Here is a 22,504-nt window from a genome sequence, read left to right as displayed (position 1 = left end):
TTTAAGGAAGGATCCAATAAATGAATCTGTTGTGTATTTTTGATAACATTCTGTGTTCCAAAAATGAGAATAGGAAAGAAAATTCAGATGTTTTTTATTTCTTTTCCTTTTTTTGTTACCATAGTAGCTCTTACACCAATTATAGAAACGGTTTATGAGAGCTGGCTTTATTTAGCAGTGTCTGAGCTTGGAAATATCACCATATGGCACCAGATATTTTGTTTTCATGGGGTAACACAGTGATTGCCACATTCACTAAACATATTATTTCATTTAGGTGCATGTACATGAAAGGCCTTGGTATTTGGAATAGGGGGCAATAGTCAGAAACACTAATTATTTTGAAGATACCAAAGCCTACAAACTACAGTAGAATTTTAGCAGCATCTCCCTAATGCAAATTTTTACTGTCCAGAAGCTCTTGAAATGAAGGACCGGTTAGCAAGATTTTGTTGTTGATACATTCTTAAATCTGTAATTTGATATAGGACTGAACACAGAGAAGAAGTCTCTAAACCAGACAGGTCTTAACCTTCTATGATATCATTGCTTGAGAATTCTCCGCTTTGCTTCTTATAAGGAGTGTCTACAAACCCCACATGGTAGTTACTTTTATCGTTATTGCTTTTTTTAATTATCATTATCATGTTTCTCTTTTACATTTATCTTCTAACTTTCAAAACAGACAAGAGTTCCTGAAACAGGTTGAGCCCCTTAAAAAAGTGCTCCTGGAGATGATGGAGCCCAAATCACCTCACAGTGGGCTCTTTACAAGACTGCAGCTGCTGCTTGGGAATTCCTTGGAGCCATAGGGCTAAGGACAGGATAAAGACCAGTCCACACAAAACTCCTTGGTGGGACTTCCCTCTGTCCGTTGGTGTAGAAAAAGACAATGCGATACCAGGTGCCCCCGACTGCACTAGGTTCCCGACTTTACGGAAGGGCTGAGCGCAGTAGCTACTGGCCTCAAGGACTGCATGGCCCTCAGCAGCCCCACTTTTTGCATTCACATCAGCCGCAGAGCCACAGAGTTAAAATGGTCAGTTGTGGGCCACACGGTGCAAAGCAGGTTCAGAGGCGCTGCGCTCTATCTTGGGCAAAGAGTGCTGAAGTGACTCAATAGAGGCCAGAATCTGAAAGAGAAGAAAGAGAGTTTCACTCAGAACTAGCACCTCACAAAATGCTATCTTAGTGGAGTTGAGTTCTGGAATCCTAACTCTAGTAGTGATACAGTAACAAGAACACCTAACGCTGCCAGAACGAATCTCAGTTTCCTTTCACCTTTTTTCAGAAAAGCAAAATTCCATCCTTTGAGCTTGCTATTCAACAGGTATAAAATATGCAGACTTGAAGGCCATAGAAACTCAGCAGAAGGCCTCTCTTTATGTGACAAGATGAAGAGAGAAAATGTGTAAATATGCACTTTATTGTTCCTATTTCTTTTCCCTCCCTCCACAGCTCCACGAAGTAGAATGATATACATTATGTGAAGATCTGCATGATTTATGTTTCTAACTTTTCTCTGAACTTGGAGTTTTGGCTTAGAAAGAAGTTATATGTTAAAAAGAACACAGAGATACTGCAATTGCGTTGGCCTGCCTCAGAATCAAAAATCCTGGGAGGAAAACATGAAAATGAAGCCAGGTATGGTAGCAGCTTATATAATTCTATATGGAGATGAGAAGGTCAAGAGAGGAAAATGAATTTTTCTCTTTCATAACACTATGACAGTAGTGTTAATCAGTAGCTTTAGGACACATGAAAAAAAAAGCATTTCTTCATATAAAACTCATAATTACCTTTAGAGAACTTGATGGACAAGAGTGCATGGAAAGCCGAATAGCACCAGCCTGAAGGCTCATCCTAATCCAGCCAGCATCTCTTGTCCACCAAAGCAGGAGATAAGAGTAATTAGTATTTCTGGCTTGCATTTCTCAGCAATTGAAAGTCAAATAAGAATATATTGAAGAATATAACTGTTACGATTAGTTGCTTTATCTTTCAAAGATTTGCCCATTGGCTTTCATGACAAAAAATATGGAACATCTTCAGAAGAGGAAGAGGCAAATCCATGTGCACGTGCTCGGCACCTCTGTTACTACTGTTGCTGGAGATACTTTCTGCCATGACATTTGGCTGATTAGTTTCTCAGAGATGTATGTTTGGCCATCAGCTAAAACATCATCCCAACTGATGGATCTTATATCCCGAGGGGCTTCAAACACTGGTATCCCCATCCCCATCCCTTATGGCCTCACCTGAGGGAAAAGGGGTCTTTCTTCACGACTGAATTTAAGGCAATCACTCATTAGCCTGCGCATGGCTTTGGGGCAATTGCTTGGCACCTTGCTAAGGTCAGGAGACAGATACCCCCGACCAACCATGAATATGATCTAGAAGAACAAGAGAGATGCAGTGTGATTTAAAAATTATGTAGGAAAACTACGCAGAGTTTCTGACATTGTTTCCAAGCCCCCCTCCCCTCAAATAGCTCCACTCCGAATCACGTGACCCGTAGAGAGGGAAGCTTGAATGGAGGAGTTGGCAGCATTCCACACCATGGCCCAAAGAGAAGCATTGGAGGAATTTTCCAAGTATGTTTCTCTCTTCAGTTTTGGGCTGGATAAGGCCCAATTTTGAACATGAACTTTCTAGTAAAAAGTGGGACTCTCTATCTGAATAAGATAGCGTCTCTCCTTGAAGAACACTTCAGAGGGAGAAGAGACTACAGGAGACCAGCAAAGATCTTGGCTGCTTTGAGAGTCACTTGAGCCCCTTCTGTTGACTGCACTGAATAGTCAGTGAGGACCATTTGGGCAAAAGAGTTAGGACACAGGATGTGGCTGAATCTCAGAATTCCCTTTCTTCCTTCCTTACCTGGTCCCGGTTGTTGATATGACTATACGGAAGAGTCCCGGAGAGCAGCTCATAGAGGACAACTCCATAGGAGTAGACGTCTGACTGGAAGCTGTAAGGATTGGGGTCCTGCATTCGAATCACTTCTGATGCCTGAGGGAATCCAGTGGGAAGGCATTAAGACTTGCAGATGGGGTAAGCCAGACCTTTCTATTTTCTAGAGAATAAACACCATCCGTTTTCTGCTACCCATATCTTCTTCTCTCCCCCAACCCTGGCCCTGTTTCAAAGCTTTACCTCCCAACATACACACCATCCAGAGGATGGAACCACTGGGTTGTTCCACTTGCTGTGAGCCACTCCAGCGTGTCTTCACTGTGGCAAGGCCAAAGTCACCAATCTTCACTGTCAAGCCTTCATGCAGGAAAATATCTGGCAGCAGCAGGTAAAGGAACTTCACAGGTATCTTGGCCTGAGTAGGTAATCACTTGTCCAACAAGAAGCACCAGTTATCTATTCCTGACCTCAATTCCCCAAGGTCTAACTTTTATCTCATGCAGCATCTTGGAAATATTTATAGTTTTGGAACTCCAACAATGTAGTGCAAACCCTCTTTTTCTGCTCTGACATGCTGCCTCTTAGGTAACTAATTCACTTAGGTTTCCTAAAAAAGGATTCCCACCCAAGACTGAACAGCTGAAAGAGAAGGATACTATTAGATTTGAGGTCCCGATGGATTATGTTCTTAGCATGAAGGTAACTGGGGAAAAGAGACGAGTTATGACTATTTTTTCTTTACATAATCATTCATAGGTGTGTTTCCCACTTTTCTGTCTGCCTGCATGTATATATATTGGGCATACATTATATGGAGTAAGTGATTTTTTTTTTGATTCAGGCATCTCACCATTCATCACAGGACTATTTCTGTTGCACCAGGTCCATTTCTCAGAGCTCAGACCCCATGAACATATGTGTGGTTCTCAGGTTATGACCTCTCATTCAGAAACCATTTAAACTTGTGGCAGTGCTGGACAAAGAGTACTTGTGTAGGCTCTTCAGCATTCCAGCCACTGCAATGTCCCAATAGTCATGTGACTGCACCTGGGTGCTTGGTGCCTGGCTCATGATGTTGTTTAGCAAGCCACAGTCACGCAATCACAATTTCTGACATTCCCTGCTGGCTTCTCCCAAGCAAAATCAATGGGGATGCTGACAGAAAGTCAGAGGTCACAATCACATGAGCACCTGGCATGATGACAACAGGACTGCTGCAATTGCCATTGTTAAGTGATGTGGTCATGTGACATCACATTTTATAATACATTTGTTAGGAATAGCAATTCTGATCCTAACTGTTGTTGGATCTGTGATATTTATTTCAAACCCAGTGGAGTCTTAGGACCTCTGCCTACAGTTGGCTGGATGTTGTGGAGTTCAACCTAATCCTACAGCTCAAGTGCTGATTCTCTATGGTGTGCCTGTAACACCAGGAGTATTGTAGTCCAGCCTTCCCCAACCTAGTTATTCTGGGAATTGCAGCCCCAACACAACTGGCAGATGCTTGGCTGAGCAAAAGTGTTGCAGACAGTGTGGGCTGAAACTAATGTTGGTTCTGGAAGTCAAATGATTTCAAAAAGCCAATCCTAAACCTGGTCTGCAAGAGTTCTTAACTGGGTTGATGCACTGGGGTTTTTGGTAGCACATTTAATTAGTTCTGCTCTTTTAATGATTGGTAATTGGTGGATTTTGTATTGGTTGGTTATGCTTTTATACTGTTATCACAAGAGTTGTGATTATTTAAAGTGTTGTTTCTTGAAAGATGTCCTACAAATAAATTTATCATTTATTATTACTAAAAATCCTATGGATTATTAGGTTTCCACCTCAATTAGCCGAGAGGCTCTGAATAGACCATAGCCAGGAACATTGTTCACAGTCTGCTTTCTTCCTTTGCAACTGCTCTTCAAAACATGCTGCCTTAAGACTTGGTGGCTCTACACTCACTCCATGCCCTGTGCTGTCTGTCGGGCCACATCAATCCGTTGCACCATCTCTAGGGGTGTTTCTTGTACATGCAAATGCTGATAAAGGCTGTTGCCTTCACACCACTGGGTGATGATGGCGAAGCTGGGTCGAGTCATGAACCCCATAAAGAGCAGTATGTTCACATGGCGTGTCTTCCTGAAAAGTAGGAATGAAACAGGTGTCAAAGACTTCCTAGGCTTAAATAGATTAAATAGATTATGTTTAATATGTTTGCATAATCCTGTATTTTGCTCTGGGAAGTTGGGGGGGAGGGGGGGTAGATGGGTTAAAGTTTAAGTAGTTCAGATAAAGTAGAAATAGTCTTATTGTATATAATATTAATGTTTTAATTTTGAGAGAGGAACTGCTCGGCATTTCCCCTGGACCGCATCAAGAGGGAGGAGAAGAAGGTGAGAAGTATGTAGGAAGGTTGAGGTGAAGGAGGAGAAGGGATGACTGAAGAAAAAGAGGGAAAGAAGTAAGTTGGTTTGAGGTAGGATGCGGTTTGGGGGGAAATGGGCGGGCAAGACCGAATGTGGCATGTATCAATTTATTTTATTTTTTATCTGAAGTATTTGCAAGATTGTTATGTATTGTAAAGTTGAAAATAAAAAAAATTACCAAAAAAAAAAGACTTCCTAGGCAAAGTCTCCAGGGTCAGCCTTTAGTTCATCCTTCCCCAATATGGCTGCCAGAACATACTTGGCCTACCTAAGCACTTGCATCTCATTTTTGAAGGCTTGCACTTGCTCATTGGTGGGGTTGGTGACCTTGAGGATCTTGATTGCCACGTCCCCATGCCAGCGGCCTTTGAAAACAGTGCCAAAGGATCCAGCCCCAATGCGTTTCTGCAAGGTGACCTCATTCGGGGAAATCTCCCAGTAGTAGCTTGAGTCCCGATAGCCCAAGGACTTCTATGAGAAGCAAGGTGGCACCAAGGAAGAGGAGGAGCCATAGAGAAAGACAAAATGTTTTCAGTCAAGCGTCAGCCATTACCCCAATGAAACACTGTTCCATGTATTACTCCTGTTAAAACACCCTTGCTATGAACACGGTAGCACCTCTTTGTCCACCCAAACAGCCCAACCATTACTGGTACTGTACTTACCGGTACAGATATTATCACTTCTTGTGGCTACCATTTTGAAATGTCCAGTCAAGAACCACTTGCCAAATTACCTACTGTCCCACCTCAATACTCACAGGTTTCTTTTTGTCTTCAGAAGGCATCTTGCGCTCTCTTGGAGACTCGCCTGGGGATTTGGGGTGTGGAGAACGTCGACCAGGAGAAACAGCAACTGAGGGGGTTGGTGGGGTGTTAGGAAGTATCTCAGGCCCACTCATTGCTGTGGCAAGAGGAAAAGAGGGATAACCCCTTCACACAACCTTTATTATTAAGGAACTTACAACTATTAACAAAAGTTAACTAAAAATCAATGAGTATCTAAAAGAATTCACAGAAAGCATAGATTGGAAAATCAAAAATTTGTCCTTCTCATAACAGAGTTTAGGATCATCTTAGGAACTGGACTGATATCAGTCTCTGCACTAATGAAATGGCATGTTTTTTTTACACAATGCACAACTAATTTATGGAATTCATTTCACATATAGGAAGACACAAATTGTCAGCCAGGATTTGTCCAGTATCAACACATTTGTAATATCAGGTACAGGTTGAAAACAGACTTGGTAAAATAAAATACAACCACAAACATCAGTGAGACTAACGTAAGATAAAATAAAATACAACCACAAACATCAGTGAGACTAATGTAAGATATCTCTAAGTCCAATTAATAGATTGTCTCACCTTCCCATGAATTTGTCTGTAACTTAGAAAAGCGGGCAAATATTAATGTTGCAAGATTAGACTGCATATTACAATATACTTTTGCATCTTCCTATAACTGGAAGCTTGATTTTTAAACTAGCGTTTGAAAAGAATCACAAGAGTCTTTGCAGACTGCAGAGGAGTGGAAGATAGGCTGTTCAGATACTACTGGACTCCACGTTTTAATAGTTTCTACTAGCACAGCTAATGGCCAAGTGATGACAGCTGCAGTCCCAACATGTAGAGAACTACATGCTTATCATTGGTGGTGATAAATCATCTGGATCCCTAGCAGTCTTTCTCATTACAAGCAACCTGGTCCTGTTAATATTTAGAATCTGCAGCTCTGGTGCAGCTGCTGTTGCATGACATTGACTTGTCAATGCAAGCAAAAATCATTCTCAGAGATTATTATCCCCGCCCTCTGACACTTGGTCCCTACACTACAGACCACCCCATACAGAACAGTCATACACCCACAAGGCACCCCATTCAATTATTACTTTGTTGAAAAACTCACCATCTGTGTTGTGGTTCCTGGCTATGACCTGGAAAAGGAAAAGGAAGACTCTGAACTCAGTAGCTGTCTAAATAGAACTGGATTCTCAACATAGTAAGGTTGCTTGCTTGCCTGCTTGCACATCACTTTTTCTTCAAAGCATTAGGCCTACTACATACCATGACATCAAACAGATAGGACTATACAATGCAGTTGCAGAAGCCTCCTCTGGGAATATTTCTTTATTCAATCCTATCCCCAAAGCACGCCTGAGTGGGTGAAGGATCTTCTCACATAAAAAGTAGAATGTTATGGATTCACCAAATGAATTTGCAATCCTGATTTCACAACATCTAATTTTCTAGGTACAGAAAATATGTGATGAAACATTTCACCAAAATAGAATCTACCTATAGGCTGAAAGATAACAGCTCATGACCCTTTTTAAAAAACTGAATTTAAGCATCTTATTTTAAAAAAAGACGAATGCAAAAGTAAACTTGATCAGAATAACTATGTTTTAGATCTACCTTTCAGAGGTTGATGGATCAATAAAAAGGACCTCAAACTATATGTCAGAATAAGAAACCTAGTTTATAGGCCTACTATCTTTATGAGACCTATGATCTCTTAACTGTCTAGATACATTTTAAGATATTTAAAAAGGAACCAAATATTCTGAATAGATTAATTTATAATTATGCCACAAAACTCATATGTTTTCATATCTAGACTAATTTTAACCAATAGATGTTAGCTCGCTAAGACCAGTCTCTGGATTTCACATTTGCTGCAAAGCCATACGGGTACTAATATCTAGATGACACGTAGCTGGTAAAAATAACCTGAGAAAGAGAGAAACATTTTAAAGCGGAGCTCATGCTCCAGGTTCAGATGGTCTCACCTCAAGGATGCTGCTGTCCACAGGGCTGGTGGTGCTGATCATATGGACATTAGGGGTAGAAGTTGAGCGATGTCGTTGTAGACGCCCATCACTATGAAGGCTGGGAAAATTGAAGGCATCTTGATTGAGGGGTGACTGTTTGTCTGAGCTGCAAAGGAAAAGGAGGATAAGAGTTTACACTTTCCAAATGAAAATTCTTAAATATTAAGATTAGTTATTCTTAAATGTGTCATGTGAGTTCTCCTCAAGTTTTATTTTTCTTTCAGTAGGGTATACATTTCTGTCCTCCATAAATGAAATCAAGGAATTAGTCTATAAATAAATGCCACCAATGTTTTCTTGAAATTCTCAAGCATGTGTTTTGACAGGGTCACAATTTGCCTGGATGGTCTATATTTTTTCCTCTCTACAAAGATGATGAGCTGGTGAAGATGTATTTTATGTCCAGGTTCACCTATCATGTTAAACTAATAAGCAGAGTTTCAGATAAATAACATATGGGTTCACACAATATGCTAAGCTAACATCAAATAAATCACATTATATTTTAGCATAATGCATGAACGCTTAATGCAACAAAACAATTCGGTGATGTATTAACATGTGCCTCCCTCTTGCAATTACCTACAGCAGCCTAGAAGTTTTTATCTGAATACTTTCCAGATGTGTTGACTCCAAGGATTGCTAATGACTGTGCTGCTTTTATAACACATGTTGACATTACTAGTGGAGTGCAAATTAGGCACTGTTCCCTCTGGCTTCATACAACTCCCTGGTGGAGATTTCAAGATCACCTGCCCCAATGCAGTTGTCTAACGAACAAGTAGCTTACCTGACTGCTTGAGGGGTCATGGGTTTGTAGATAGGCTGGAAGAGGATTGTGGGGATATTATCTTGACACAATTCATGGCTGTAAACACTACAGGGGAGAAAAAAAAATGTCTTCAATATCAAACTAATGAAACCAGTTTTTATGAGCTGATCTTCACAGCAGGTGAAAGGGGAGGCCCCCAAGGGAGGGATACTCACGGTTTGTGGGTTGTAGCCAGGTCCACACATACTGTAGGCACTTTGCTACTGCAGTGTTCATGAAACTTGTAGCCACATGTTTGACATCGAAAGCCATGGAACATGAACTTAAGGCAGAAATCACAAAAGGCCAAATTGAAGTAGGTCTTGCGAACCTGTACAAAGGAATGGATTAGGAATATGAGAGATGAAATGGAGGAAGGGTTGGTATGTGCCTGACGGTGTGTGTAGTAGGCTGTGAGATTATATGACAAGATTTGGAGAAATTATCCAAAGTCCTATTAATTCAGAAACAAATTCAATTCAGACTATCAAAGTCTTTTTAATGCTCTTGGCTCTCGTAATAGAATCCAGTGATTTTGCAGAAAAGCAGAGGACCCCTTGAGTTGCTGCAGCTGATCTTGGGGGCAGAGAAAGTTAAAGCACTTTTATAAGATGGGAAACCTCTAGCCATGTTGCTGGCCTCCCATTCCCATCACTCCCAGCCAGCCAATAAGACTCCCAATCATCAATGAGGAAGGCTTTGGTCCAAGAATATCTTCAGGGCTGCAGATCCCTCATTTCTTTCTACACATTATTCTGGGAAAGAGCAACGGCACTCAAGTATAGTAATGTGATGTTGTGGAGTTTTACAGGACTCACAAAATTGTGCATAGTAAGAGGTACATTCTCCAGAACCTCTACAGAAAGCGCAGCCCCCTCCAAATTGACCAAGTCTGTCTCCCAGTCTGTGATGGTTTTTCGCCTGCATAGAAGAAGAAACAACAAGAAGACACTAAGCATCATCTAACTTTGTGACCCCCCCCCAAGCCTACCAATCTAACATTCCTTCCAATTCAGCTTTGAAATCAGAGTCCATAATTGCTCCTCAAGAGCAAAGCAATCCATCTGAGAGAGAACCATTTAAAATATGTTCACATATAAATATGTTCCATGTAGGTCACTAGGACACAAGGTACAGATTAGGAGAACCAAAATATTAAATTGCCTGAAGTATTACCTAAACATAATAAAACTATTAATGGGTAAACAACCTTCAGCAGACAGTGAGGAAAACAAGATCTTTTTTTCACATATTATAAGCCCTTTATTCTATATTTGTGTCCCCTAATTATTCTCCACAGTAACTGTTTATTCCCCAAATTGTGATTGGGAAAATGATGGGAAAAGCTTTGACCTCACGATGGAATGTTGACAAATATTACAATGGCTCAGGAAACAAAACGTGCCAAATGTCGGCACACAAATTCTGTGAAAGAAAGGGGAATTGTCAATTACTGTAGATGGAATTAAAATCTCACATATGCCCAGAGAGCAAGTGTGCCTTTAGTTGAAGGAGAAGTTTTTCTAAAAGAAAGAAAGTGGAATGTGAGGAAAGACTGTGTGGAATAGGGACAGGGCAGACAGGCTAATTGGAAAGGTTGCAAAGCAACCCTTCTTCACCTTAAAAATAGGGATCAAATTCCAGATTTAATCTGAGCCTCAGAACTTACCATACTTCAGTGACTAGACTGTTTTCTTGCTTTCTCTTTACAACTAAAAACCAGAGCTTTGTGGCCTCATTAGTGAAAGCTGGAGATGGAGTTGCTATTAGTATGCAGACATTTGGTCCCGCTTCACAATTCCTTGTGAAAACATGTAAACTTTGGAGTGAAACTTTGTTTGGAGTTTGGAGTTGGTTGGAATTTGTTTCTAGATATTTATTTATGCTACTTATGAGGAATGCTTGCAAAAACCACAGAGAATGAAACAAACTGAAGATGATCTGCCCATTTTTAAGAGTGGCAGGAGACAGTTTTTGGTCTATACACAACTAGCTCCGCTCATGCTTCCCTCAATTCCTTCTCATATCAACCTCCTCATTGGGGTCACTTACCCATCACCCCTTTTCCTGTAAACCACACAGCAGTCCTGGTTAAGTCCACGCACTTTTAGGGCCTTGTCTAAGGAGTCATATACAGTCAAACCTGGCCGGACAGTGACCTAGAAGGAAACAGCAGAGTAATCATGCGATCAAGGCAGTGTGAGGGTCATGTTGCCAAATTGATCCTTCGATCCCTATTTCCCACTGAGGTTCTAACTGCTTTTAAACTATCTCCTCTTCCCTGATCCCTGCAGTATAGATCTCAGCCTACTGGTCATCTGAATAAGAGTAGGGACCACAATCCTAAATAATGCTGCTAAAATGAAATTCATTGTGATTCACTGAAGCAGGAGAGAATCCTGGCACATAATGACTAAGACATTGATTAGGGCAACAGTTGTAAACGATCCTACAGGAAGTGGTTTATCTTTCTGTCAGGATTCAGATCTGAATAAGATGGAAACTCCTGTACATTGATTGCTATGATACCGTAGATAACCTCAGTAAAGACTCATACAGAGAAACCGTGGCCTTCCAGATCTTATCAGACCTCTTGGCAGTATTCACGGCCACTAATCAGGGTGTATTCTTGGACTGACTTTTTGGTATGATTTGGGAGTGGAAGACATAGTTTTATAGCGGTTCCATACGATCCTGAGCAGCCAGTTCCACAGGGTAATTAAGAGGGAGGAGTCACTCCCCAAAGCCCAGCTATCTGTCCCATATTATTTAACATCTCTATCAGAAGTCACCCATCATTTTGGGAGGTTGGGCTAAGATCTAGTGATTGGACCAGAGTCACCCAGCTCATGCCTAAGGGAGGACTAGAGCTTATGGCCTTTCAGTTTATAGCTGTACACCTTAGCTACTATGGATTCTGATGATAACAGTTAAATGAGGAAATTGGTAGGGTGGGGGAGGGGTTAGTGTCACAAAGCTGAATGGTGCTCTTATCACGTTTTTTTTTCTGTGCAGGCAAAAAACCACAGAGTTATACATCTCAAACTTTCATTAAGTCACAGATGTAATGGAGATCCTTATCTGATGTTTGGAAAGGGTGTGCATGAGCCTAAACAAGCAGAAATTGAATCCTAACAGGATGGAGGAACTGTTTGAACATACCTACTCTGGCTTGATCATGGCTATTATGTTGAGCTTAGTTGCATTTACCTTGAAGGATGCCTATGACATGGGTGTCCTCCAGCACTGTCAGATTCTGCCTGATCAGCAGGTGGAGGTTGTGGTCAGAAGAGCTTCTGCTCAATTCAGATGACTAACCAGCTGTGGACAATGGTCCACGGAAGTTTATGCCACTAATATTAATGAAAGACACTCATGTTGTTTTCTTTTTAAAGAAAAGCACTTTAGGGTACCTAAAAACAGATATGGGTTGTCAAGGGGGTTCCGTGCTAAAGCTCAGAGTTTGTATATTTTCAGTGTGTACCTTTTCTCTCAGTAGATCAATATAATTCTCAGTGGCTATAGAAGGAACGTTTAAAAGGTATGGTAATACCAGCATAAAGTCAGCCTAATCCAGTTTTCTACAGCTGTCTTGTGGTATTATCTATGAGAACTGGAACATCTTCCTGGCAGTGAATGTAGACATTAGATGGATCCTCTATCCAGCCAGGGCAACCAATGACTATACCTACTCAAGTACTTCCTGTTTGCCCTAGGACTTTATCTAAGCAATTCCTTGATCAATCATTGCTTCATCAATGACCCTGAAATTTGTCACAAAAAGGAAAAGCTGCATTGAGTCCAAGTTCATAAAATCGTCTTTAAAATCTCCTCAGACAGCCCCCTTGCCTCATTCCCAATGTTGATATTCAAGGCTGGCTAAAGATTTGACGTATAGCTATGTCTCACCTCCGTATTTGGATTGCGCTATTTCCTGGCTGAAATAGGATAACATCAGGACTTTTTGTAAGAGGCACAATTTAACTGAATATATACAGATTTACAAACACAACCAGGACTGGAATTTCTGTAACTAAGGGATATGGCTATTAAGTGTGTCATCACTTGACTGCATCTGGTTTTGCAAACTTTTTTGCTGTGGTCATTAAGGGAATCACATGGTTATTAAACCAATCCAGCTTTCCCTAGGTTGACTTTGCTTGTCAGAAGATGGCTGGCAAGGTTGTAAATGGCAAAGACATGACCCTGGGATGTTGCAAACATTGTAAATACATGCCTGTTGCCATGCACCTGAATAACAATCACATAACTGTGGGGGACACGGTGGTGCAGAGGACCCATCATAAGTCACTTTTTTTTTCAGGCAGGTTGCAGGTGAACAGCAGGTGACTAAAAATGGTCTGAATTTACTCTTCACTGGGGAGGACTTGTGATCCCAAAAGAACATGAATGATGGTGTAGTTGTTTTATCAATGATGGCTTGTGGCATTGTGATATTAAGTATTTAAACACAATTATTTTTAAAGAGAATAGCTAACAGATCTATAGAACTCATGTTTGATCAAATTTTAAAATGAAACTTCAAAGGCAAAATCCACAGCTTGATATTTTAGCAAATTTTATTCTCTTAAAGTACTAGTTTTGTTCCAGGTTTAGTTGTGGTGGGATTGTGAACTCTTCTAGCTCCCTGCTTTCACTGAATAGTTGGGCTCAGCCTCAGTTCCCTTTCAATGCAGATAAAAATGTAGTTCTCATCCTGTTGAGTCTTTGGCTGAGCATTTATTAGAATTACTTAAGAGCTTATTTTGCTAAATTTTAAACTGTTTGCAAATTACCAAAATAAATTGCCGTTGTTTTAGAACTATCATAAAATTAAAGCTGATTATTTAAAAAAAAATAGAACAAAGCAACTGATTCATTATGAAAGAAACCAACAAGATTTACTTTCAATTCTAACTCACAAACAATAGAATGTACATATGTTTGTTACCACATATATCCTCCTTTGCCTCTTTCACTCTTCCTCTTTGAGATTTTCCTTCTCCTTCCTTTCTGTCTGATATTCTCTCATTCTCTACCTCCATATTTTTCCCCTTTCCTTAAAAAAGGTAAACAAACATAAAAAGAGTGGGGATTTTACTGGGCTAAAGCACAGCCTACTTTTGATCGGAGGGAGGGGGCCCCAACTCATCATTTTCATGCAGATATAGAGAACCTGAGACTCCAGTTGTTATTGGACTCCATCATTCCTAGCCAGCCAGGCCAGAGATCATGTTTTGTAGTCCAAAACATCTGGAAAGTGAGAAGTTCTGTTTCCCTGTCTTATAGAATATCAAGCATTTCATCAACAGGCAGCAGCAATGCTCTTCAGTACGTTCTGAATGGCCAAACTTACCACTGTTCGCTGTTGGTTGGGAAGATCCACCTTAATAGTGCTCCGATTCTCAGCCATGGCCCTCCCTCCTAATCTTCTCCTGCAAGAAGCAATCACCGTGGACAGGCTCCCCGAGAAAGGCAGGATGTCCTCACTGCTACCCCCATTTGAAGGGTCTTGGTCTGGAGAAGGTGAAGAGAAGCCATTGGAGAGAGAGCCGGAGGAGTGTGGGTTGCGCCTCATGTGGGCGATTCTGAGGAAGAAAAAAAAAAAGACAACAGACTCAAATGGATACTGGAGACGTGCTTTCATCTGTGTGCATGACCTACAATACTACAGAACATGTCCAGTCACTGACTGGCAATAATAATAATAATAATAATAATAATAATAATAATAATAATAATAATAATAATAATAGTAAAGTTGGAAGGGACCTTGGAGGTCATCTAGTCCAACCCCCTGCTCGGGCAGGAAACCCTACACCATTTCGGACAAATGGCTGTCCAGTCTCTTCTTAAAAACTTCCAGTGTTGGAGCATTTACTGCTTCTGGAGGCAAGCTGTTCCACTGATTAATTGTTCTAGCTGTCAGGAAGTTTCTCCTTAGTTCTAGGTTGCTTCTCTCCTTGATTAGTTTCCACCCGTTGCTTCTTGTCCTGCCTTCAGGTGCTTTGGAAAATAGCTTGATTCCCTCTTCTTTATGGCAGCCCCTGAGATATTGGAATACTGCTATCATGTCCCCCTTGTCCTTCTCTTCGTTAAACTAGACATACCCAATTCTAGCAACCGTTCCTTATATGTTTTAGCCTCCAGTCCCCTAATCATCTTTGTTGCTCTTCTCTGTACTCTTTCTAGAGTCTCAACATCTTTTTTACATCGTGGTGACCAAAACTGGATGCAGTATTCCAAGTGTGGCCTTACCAAGGCATTGAAGAGTGGTATTAATACTTCACGTGATCTTGATTCTATCCCTCTGTTAATGCAGCCTAGCACAGTGTTGGCCTTTTTGGCAGCTGCAGCACACTGCTGGCTCATATTTAAGTGATTGTCTACTAGGACTCCGAGGTCCCTCTCACAGTTACTACTATTGAGCATGGTGCCACCTATGCTGTACTTGTGCATTTGGTTTTTCTTGCCTAAATGTAGAACCTTGCTTTTTTCACCATTGAATTTCATTTTGTTAGTTAGTGCCCATTTGTTTGTGCCTTCTTGATTGAAAGAGCCAAACTAAATGAAACTTGTTTAATCTCAATCCCCACTTCATACACACACACGCACACAGACATGAACACATGGAGTAAAACCCACAAATAAACTGTCCAACAGGAAATTTGAAGTATTAGTACACATTCCTCCCATTCTTGTGGGGAGATCCTAATGACCCGAGAAGAGAGGAGGGAGTACATATATTGTGCTCTAACTCAACCTCTTCACCAGTGGGGTCCCTGCCTTGTTACTTCTGGTCAGCTAAGAGACAAATCAGGAAGCATTTCAACCTTTTTTGGGATACTGGGGTGCTTGTTTGTCCCATGCCAAGTTCAATGGGAATTACCATTGTGTAGTCAGATGTAGATGAATTATAATTTCCAACAGACTAAAATGTAACTTGGTCTTTCCAGATGAAGTTAGGGATTGACTTTTTCTGAAAAATCCAAAGAACCTTGGATGAAGCCAGTGTGGATGAATCAGTAGTCTGAGTCAATGTAATGCAGCAGCTGAGATGCTCTCTAATTGTCGTATTCACTGAATATTCATTACATCATAGATATGCTATAGTGAATTTTAAATTACTACATATTATAAGAATATGGCTAAAAAATTAGAGACTGCTGCCCCATTATAAAGAATGTAGATGCATCACTCAGCTAAAGGATCTGTTTAGATCTGCTCCTCACAGGCACTTATAGTTTAATGGTTTAAAGATATAGTACAAGGGTCTCCAATTGTTTGGGGCCTGTGAGGGCATTTGAAATTTATTTTAAATTTATTAGAATGTTTAAAAACTATAAAATATAAAGAATCAAAGGAACAAAAAGAAAGAAAAAGAAAATATAGAATTATGACTTCTGTTCTTTTTATCAAGTAGTTACATTTTACTCTTTCCCCTCCCCCCTTTTTCTGTCATCAACTTCCTTTATAGTCCCCAAATCCATAAATGTCTGTGAGATCATTTGGAAAGTTGAAGGTATGTTAGAATCATTCTTATAAATTAGGTTGGGCAGAAATATTGATGGTAGCCAAGGAATACAGTATTTCAGCAGAAAATCTTGCCTCCAGACATCATGCAAGGGACCAAAAGACTGTAGAATGTACTTGAACTCTTGACCTAGAGCAATAAAAATAGTCCTCAACTTATGACAGGTCACTTAGTGACCATTCAAAGCTATGGAGGACCTCCTCCAAAGGTACTTAAGACCCAGTTCCAAAGTTCCAAGCCTCCCACATGGTCGGGTGCTTGGCAACCGGCCTGCATTTACAAATGTTTGCAGCATCCTGCAGTCATATGACCATGTTTTATGTTTTTGCCAACAACTGTTATTTATATCCAGTTTGGGGCAAAAACAACCCATAGTGAACAATGGGTTTGCTTTACAACTGTGGAAGTCACTTTACAGCTGCAGAGTTCACTTAACAACTGCCGCAAAGGTGGTCATAAAATTGAATGGATGAACCACTTTATGACTTGTCATGATCAATGACCGTAATGGGAAGGTTCCATTACAGTCAGTCAAAGACTAGCTGTATAGACAGAACTTCTACAGCTGTGGTAGAATCAGGGACAGTCTAGGTCAGGGGTAGTTATGCTGGCTCAGGAATTCTGGGAGTTGAAGTCCACGAGTCATAAAAGAGCCAAGGTTGCCTACCCCCCCTGGTCTAGGTCAATCAGTTCCTCTGAGCTATTGGTAATTTCTCATCCTCAAAGAAGAATGGGAAGAAGCTTCACAAAAAAACTAGGACTACTGGTAGTCTATAAGTATTGAAAAATTGCACACTTGAAAATGACAGACATCAAAGAAGTCAAATCCTCTTGCATAAAGAGACTGCATATTATACAAACTGGTCTACTGAACTATTAACTTCACTAACAAAATAGTGATCTACTTTTGCAAGACAACTGATCCTTTAATTCATAAGTCCCTTTCTTTTATCCTCCAGACTTTGGATTACATCTCTTATCATCTCTTAACCATGCCAGCTAAGGCTGAAAGGAACTGGAGTTGTACATTAATTGGGGGAGCATGCCATACAGCACATTAGAAAATATATTTGTCAAGATCCATTTGTTATTTGCCTGATTAAATGGAAGAATAATGGCTCTGAAGCACACCAGCACATTAATGATCATATGATAAATTGATTGTTTAATTAAATGATATTGTCTTCCTCTGGGAGAAAATGTAAGTGGTCACATAGATATATGTATAGTATTCAAGCTCTCTATTCTATACAAAGAGAACAAGAAGACACCAACATAGTCAGACCATAAGCAGCTTTGGTAAAATAAATGTATACCCTGCTACAACCAGTAACTCAAATTCTGAGCAGCATTTGAGCTTCAGCATTAAGAACTTCAAATTTCAACTGCTGTACACACTATATGTATATTTCCATGTATGAAATTTATGATCTGTATGTGTACATATATTGCTCTTTATATACACTTTTACCGTATTTATAGCTCATTTGCTGTCAGTCAAACTAGTCCATAGGGAGCAGCATACAGAAATAAATTAGGGTTAATTTTATCTCAGGTCACAAAATTAGACCCTCAAGGGTAAATGCAATGTCCCTGCTATTCTTTATCCAAGAGTTTTCTGCTCAGCAATTAATTTGCTTCAGCTCTAGGGACTTGCTCCTGTTTAAAGCCTAACCCTCAGTAGTTGCTTTCACTAGATGACAATTTTCTGCTGTTAAATTGTTCTCTAATGACGTAGGAGCCATATCCATAAGAAGAAACAAATGAGCAGTTTTGTCACTCAAGTCCATGTTAATCATAGGTATCATAAGCAGCAAACTACTATCTCAAAGTAGAAAAGCAAGATAGGCATGTGAATGGAAAGGGTAATTACAAGGCTCACCCAAATCAAGAAGAAACTGGCTCTTGGATAAATGTCCCTTTAGCAGCTCTTCTTCAATCTGTTTGTAATCAATAATCACAATCCCTTTTTTCTATTAAAGCCAATTAAGGCAGTTTACAATCAGGATTAGGATACAAAGTCCATCTTCAATACAAAATAAAGATCCTCAGTGTATCCATCAAAAAGGAAATAATTTTGCAACCTGATAACTTGCAGGTATCAACTCTCATATCCCCAGTGACTATCCCCAATGTTTGGAGATTCTGGAAACACATCTGGAAAGTAACAGATTTGTCATCCCTATTTAAAAGCAAGGGGGGTCCAGCAGACATCCTATGCATTGTCCTGCAGATTTCAGATATACCCCAACATTTCATATCTGACAGTAGAGAGGAGCAAAGTTGCACTGCACCTGTCAATCAAGCCAAGGCTCTACTTAGATGCAGCTGTGTCTGGAGTGGAGGCAGATCTTTATACCAAGATTTTTTTTTCCTTATTAAAACTAAAAGGAAATGAGACCTGGAATGAAGAAAAGTTTGTTCACAAAGATATCTCTTCAGTCTTGAAATGCAGGTACTACAAACAGAATAGCAGTCTAAGTTAAACAAACTCACTTGCTGATTAACCCCTGGTTTTTACTTTTATCATCTCAATCCTTCTCAGTAGATATACTAATAGAATACCGTTGATCCATACTGACACCTTCTTTTTTCCCACCAAACATCAAGTGAATGTCTTCTGAGGGTAAGCAAGGAGTCTCAAGCAGCCAAATCCACTCTAAACACAGTCCAGCTAAAAGAAGCCATATTCATGTGGCTTCCACAGATGCCATTTATATTTTTACCATGCAGAATCTTGGACATATTACATTTTATTTCTCAATTTAGGGATTTCTTTCTCAGCATTCTTAATGTAAGAAATAAATGCCTTAAATGTTCCAGTCACTCAGCAAAGCAAGCAGCTGACTCAGGTGGACCAATTTCCCATGCTGCTAAGATGCACCACAACAGTGTTCTCTCCCATGAAAGCCCAATTCCAACGAACTATTCATGCATACTGAAATGCCCTGAAGCACATGTTCTCACTGCAAGAAAACTGGCCTAGCAAAACTATTGTTTTGGATAGCCATTAAAACCTGGTTTATTCAAAAGCATTTGAGACATAGATTCAGCAAGAGGGGGCCTTCTGCTATGGGGCTTGAAGTTGTTGACTACGGTCTTAGGTGCTGCTGTTTTGTTTTGCTACTTGTGGACTGTTGTTTCTATCCAAATGTTAGTATTATCATTTAAGGCACTTAGAGCCTTTTTTGGATTAGAGTACCCTTTAAACTGTAGTGAAAATAAAATAAAATAATCTAGAACAGGGTCTCACTGACAGACAGAAGCACCCTTAGGACTTCTACCCATCATCAAATTATCTTGGGCCACATTCCACCAGGGTCCTATCTTTACCTCTTAGCAGGTATAAGGGACTGTTCTGCTTACTTTCCCCCACTAAGGGGAAATTCTTCAAAGAAGCATTTCTTGGACAGGCAGGAGCAGGAACAGGAAAAAACCTCTGGGGCAGCTGGGTTTTTTTTTTTTTTTTTCATCAAGGCATCTCCATCCAGAGAAAGAGGGACCACTGCAGAAGATGTCCAGGCTCTCTTGGTTCCAGCTGAGGCTCAAGGCTTACTTAGGGAAAGGAATCCACGACAAGGTGGGCGGGGAGACTTGCGGAAGAGAAAAATCCACCGACCTGTAAATGGAATCAGAGCCGCAGGCCAAATCCAGGCCGGTTCGGCAGCATTCCCGAGGCACAGAGGCTAGTCACAGCGGGTCGTTTGGACTCTTGCTCTAACTGCCGGGCCACGATCCGCCACACCTTTTCCAGCGCGACGCCGGATTGCCCCAACCAGTCCCCGAAATGCAGTAGAACCCAGGAAGTGGCCCTCCCCGTTCACCTGCTCAAGCCCGAAAAGCTCCTTGGGCTAACGGGAAAAGGGCCTCGAGGGCATTGACAGATTCCTGCACCCACAAAAGCGACCTTAAGGCGAGGAATGGGCGGAGGTCCATCAGAACGGCTCGGAAAGGGGCAGACGGAGGGAACTGAAGGAGCTCCAGTTCGTATTAGAGCTCCTACTACATGGGAAGATACCATAACCGGGGGGGAGGGGGGACCCGTAAGGAAGGGCTTACCTCTGTCCAGAAAGGCACGGGGAAAACCATTATGCATGACTGAAAGAGGCACGCTCCAGCCGTTCCCCCGCCCACTTGTCTACCCCCGAGGGGTGGAGCCGAACCAGACAAACGGAATGAAAGAAAACGTAAAAGAAGGACCAAAAAACTTTCCCCTTCCTACCTGTCAGAGAGAAAAATCCACCATCTTGTATGAGCGCTCAGAAGGGGCGTGGCCAACCATGTAACGTCACAATGAAGGGAAGGAATCTCCCCGCACAAGGAAAGAGTTTTAACTCCTTCCGTGCTTCACGCTGGAGAACTGAAGGTGACGAGAAGAAGGTGCTAGACTGGAGATAGAAGATCGAAGGACAGGGCATCTAAAGAGAGAACCAGAACCGGTTGGCAGCCACCGGTTTCTCAGAGGCTTGAGTAAAACAACATTAAATATAATACATACTGTGTTTCTAAATTAAAGGTTACACTGTATGCACGGTCATCTCAGACTTTCAAGAATGAGTCTATTCAGTATTACAATAGCACTTTATTTGTTACACAGTTGTTGCAAAAGTTGCTCAAAGCGGGTTGGAATCTCCTAACTAAGATTTGGGCTACAAAAATCCAGACGATTGCGAGATGGATGGTAATAGGATTCCAATTTTCCTTACCTCTGTGTTTCCTGGAGATAGTTGAAGTTCCCCTAAAAAGCAGTCACCGGTCTGTATCTCAACAGAATCTGATGTGAGTGAATAAAATCACCTGACTTCTTTGCTCAAATCTGTTGTGGTGAATTAAATATTAAAGGGAGGAATTCTAATACAGTCTTTTTTTTTTTTTTTTTTTTAGTCCTGACATATCAGTAGTTTGGAAAAATTCTACCTTATAGTTCTGCATTTGTAACTCAAGATCCAATGCAGACACAGAGGGGGTCTATTCTGATAGCTAAGAAATGGGTTCTGGTGATTTAAGATGAGACAATTACTTGCCCCATTGACAATGGCAGTGTTCACACAACAAACTTAAGTCAATCTGGGCTTAGTAAATTTATTCACACAGCAAACTGATCCTGGTTAGGGTTAATTCCCAGTTTCATTTGGCTTAGTGGGTTACTGAAGACTGAGACCTGGTGATATTACGAATATATCTGCCTGAAGATTTCTTGTCAACAGTGCAGAAGATGCTTGCCATTGACTTTTTTTTCTTTTCTAGTTTATTTCTCAAGTTAATATCCCATAATTCTGAGATTACTGTCGTGATCCCACATCTAAATGCTATACAGTCATTTGGAAAAGGCCAAACCTGACCAGCTGCTGCCACCTGGTTGAGTATACAGACCCAGAAAATTCATTTATTAAGTAAGTTGTATGAATGTAGCCAGTGACATTAAAACTGAGGCTTCAGATATCTGTGCAAAACCAGGCCAAAGCAGCACTGCTCCGGCAAGTATTTGTCTCTTAGGATGCTGCTGGTACAGGAGGGTTTTTATTGTTGACTGCTAATTATAAATTTTGGTAATGTGTTTTGTAAAACTTTGTTGTTCTCTATCCAGAGTTTGTTAAGATTGAGATGGACTATCAATATTGTGAAATAAAAAGTTCCATGTATTCACATATATATTACTATATTTACTTGGCTGAGAATAAACATTTCCAGAGTACCTGTTGGCCACTATTATATAAAAAACAAATGTAGAAACTTTCTATCAACTACTTCATGATAGAATGAGTAGACCCCACTGATACTCCATTATCTGCCCCCCACAGATGGCCAGGTAGTCCTCAACTTACTATTTGTTTAGTGACTGTTCAAAATTACAACAGTACTGAAAAAAGTGACTTACAATGATTTTTCACACAACCATTGCAGCACCTCTCAAAATTCAGATACTTGGCAACTGTATGTATTTATGACCGTTGCAATGTTCCAGGGTCATATGATCACCTTTTGTGACCTTTTGA

At 40.7% G+C, this 22,504-nt stretch overlaps 1 protein-coding gene across 6 annotated transcripts; it reads right to left on the bottom strand.

The window, feature by feature from the left end:
• Positions 1-77: 77 nt before the first annotated feature.
• ARAF (A-Raf proto-oncogene, serine/threonine kinase) lies at positions 78-20,796 on the bottom strand. Of its 6 annotated transcripts, none has more exons than XM_039340269.1 (16): positions 20,731-20,796; positions 14,331-14,562; positions 11,027-11,133; positions 9,793-9,895; positions 9,151-9,305; positions 8,954-9,040; positions 8,122-8,269; positions 7,239-7,266; positions 6,088-6,230; positions 5,596-5,798; positions 4,864-5,040; positions 3,570-3,616; positions 3,170-3,288; positions 2,878-3,009; positions 2,259-2,393; positions 78-1,133 (listed from the first exon to the last, which is right to left on the bottom strand). In XM_039340269.1, the coding sequence occupies exons 2-16, from the start codon at positions 14,550-14,552 to the stop codon at positions 1,041-1,043; spliced, it is 1,899 nt and encodes a 632-aa protein (XP_039196203.1). In that variant the 5' UTR covers positions 14,553-14,562; positions 20,731-20,796; the 3' UTR covers positions 78-1,040. The 6 variants fall into 6 exon arrangements, with proteins under 6 accessions (XP_039196203.1, XP_039196208.1, XP_039196204.1 ...); XM_039340274.1 differs by having other exon boundaries at positions 5,596-5,795; XM_039340270.1 differs by lacking the exon at positions 20,731-20,796 and adding an exon at positions 20,568-20,682.
• Between the last annotated feature and the right edge of the window lie 1,708 nt (positions 20,797-22,504).

This window comes from Crotalus tigris, unplaced genomic scaffold, assembly GCF_016545835.1.
Source record: "Crotalus tigris isolate CLP2741 ecotype Arizona unplaced genomic scaffold, ASM1654583v1 scf7180000017742.2353718, whole genome shotgun sequence".
NCBI lineage: Eukaryota > Metazoa > Chordata > Lepidosauria > Squamata > Viperidae > Crotalus > Crotalus tigris.
The sequence above is the reverse complement of the archived record's forward strand: the minus strand, read 5'-3'. Positions and strand labels throughout refer to the sequence as shown.

Bases quoted from the DNA above. Each gene is read 5' to 3' on its own strand.
- ARAF (XM_039340269.1), bottom strand. From the start codon at position 14,552: ATGAGGCGCAACCCACACTCCTCCGGCTCTCTCTCCAATGGCTTCTCT. The intron at 9,306-9,792 runs GTGAGTCCTGTA...TCCTTTGTACAG, and splicing joins CTCTTACTATGCACAATTTT to GTTCGCAAGACCTACTTCAA. The intron at 5,799-6,087 runs GTGAGTATTGAG...TGCTTCTCATAG, and splicing joins CTGAAGACAAAAAGAAACCT to AAGTCCTTGGGCTATCGGGA.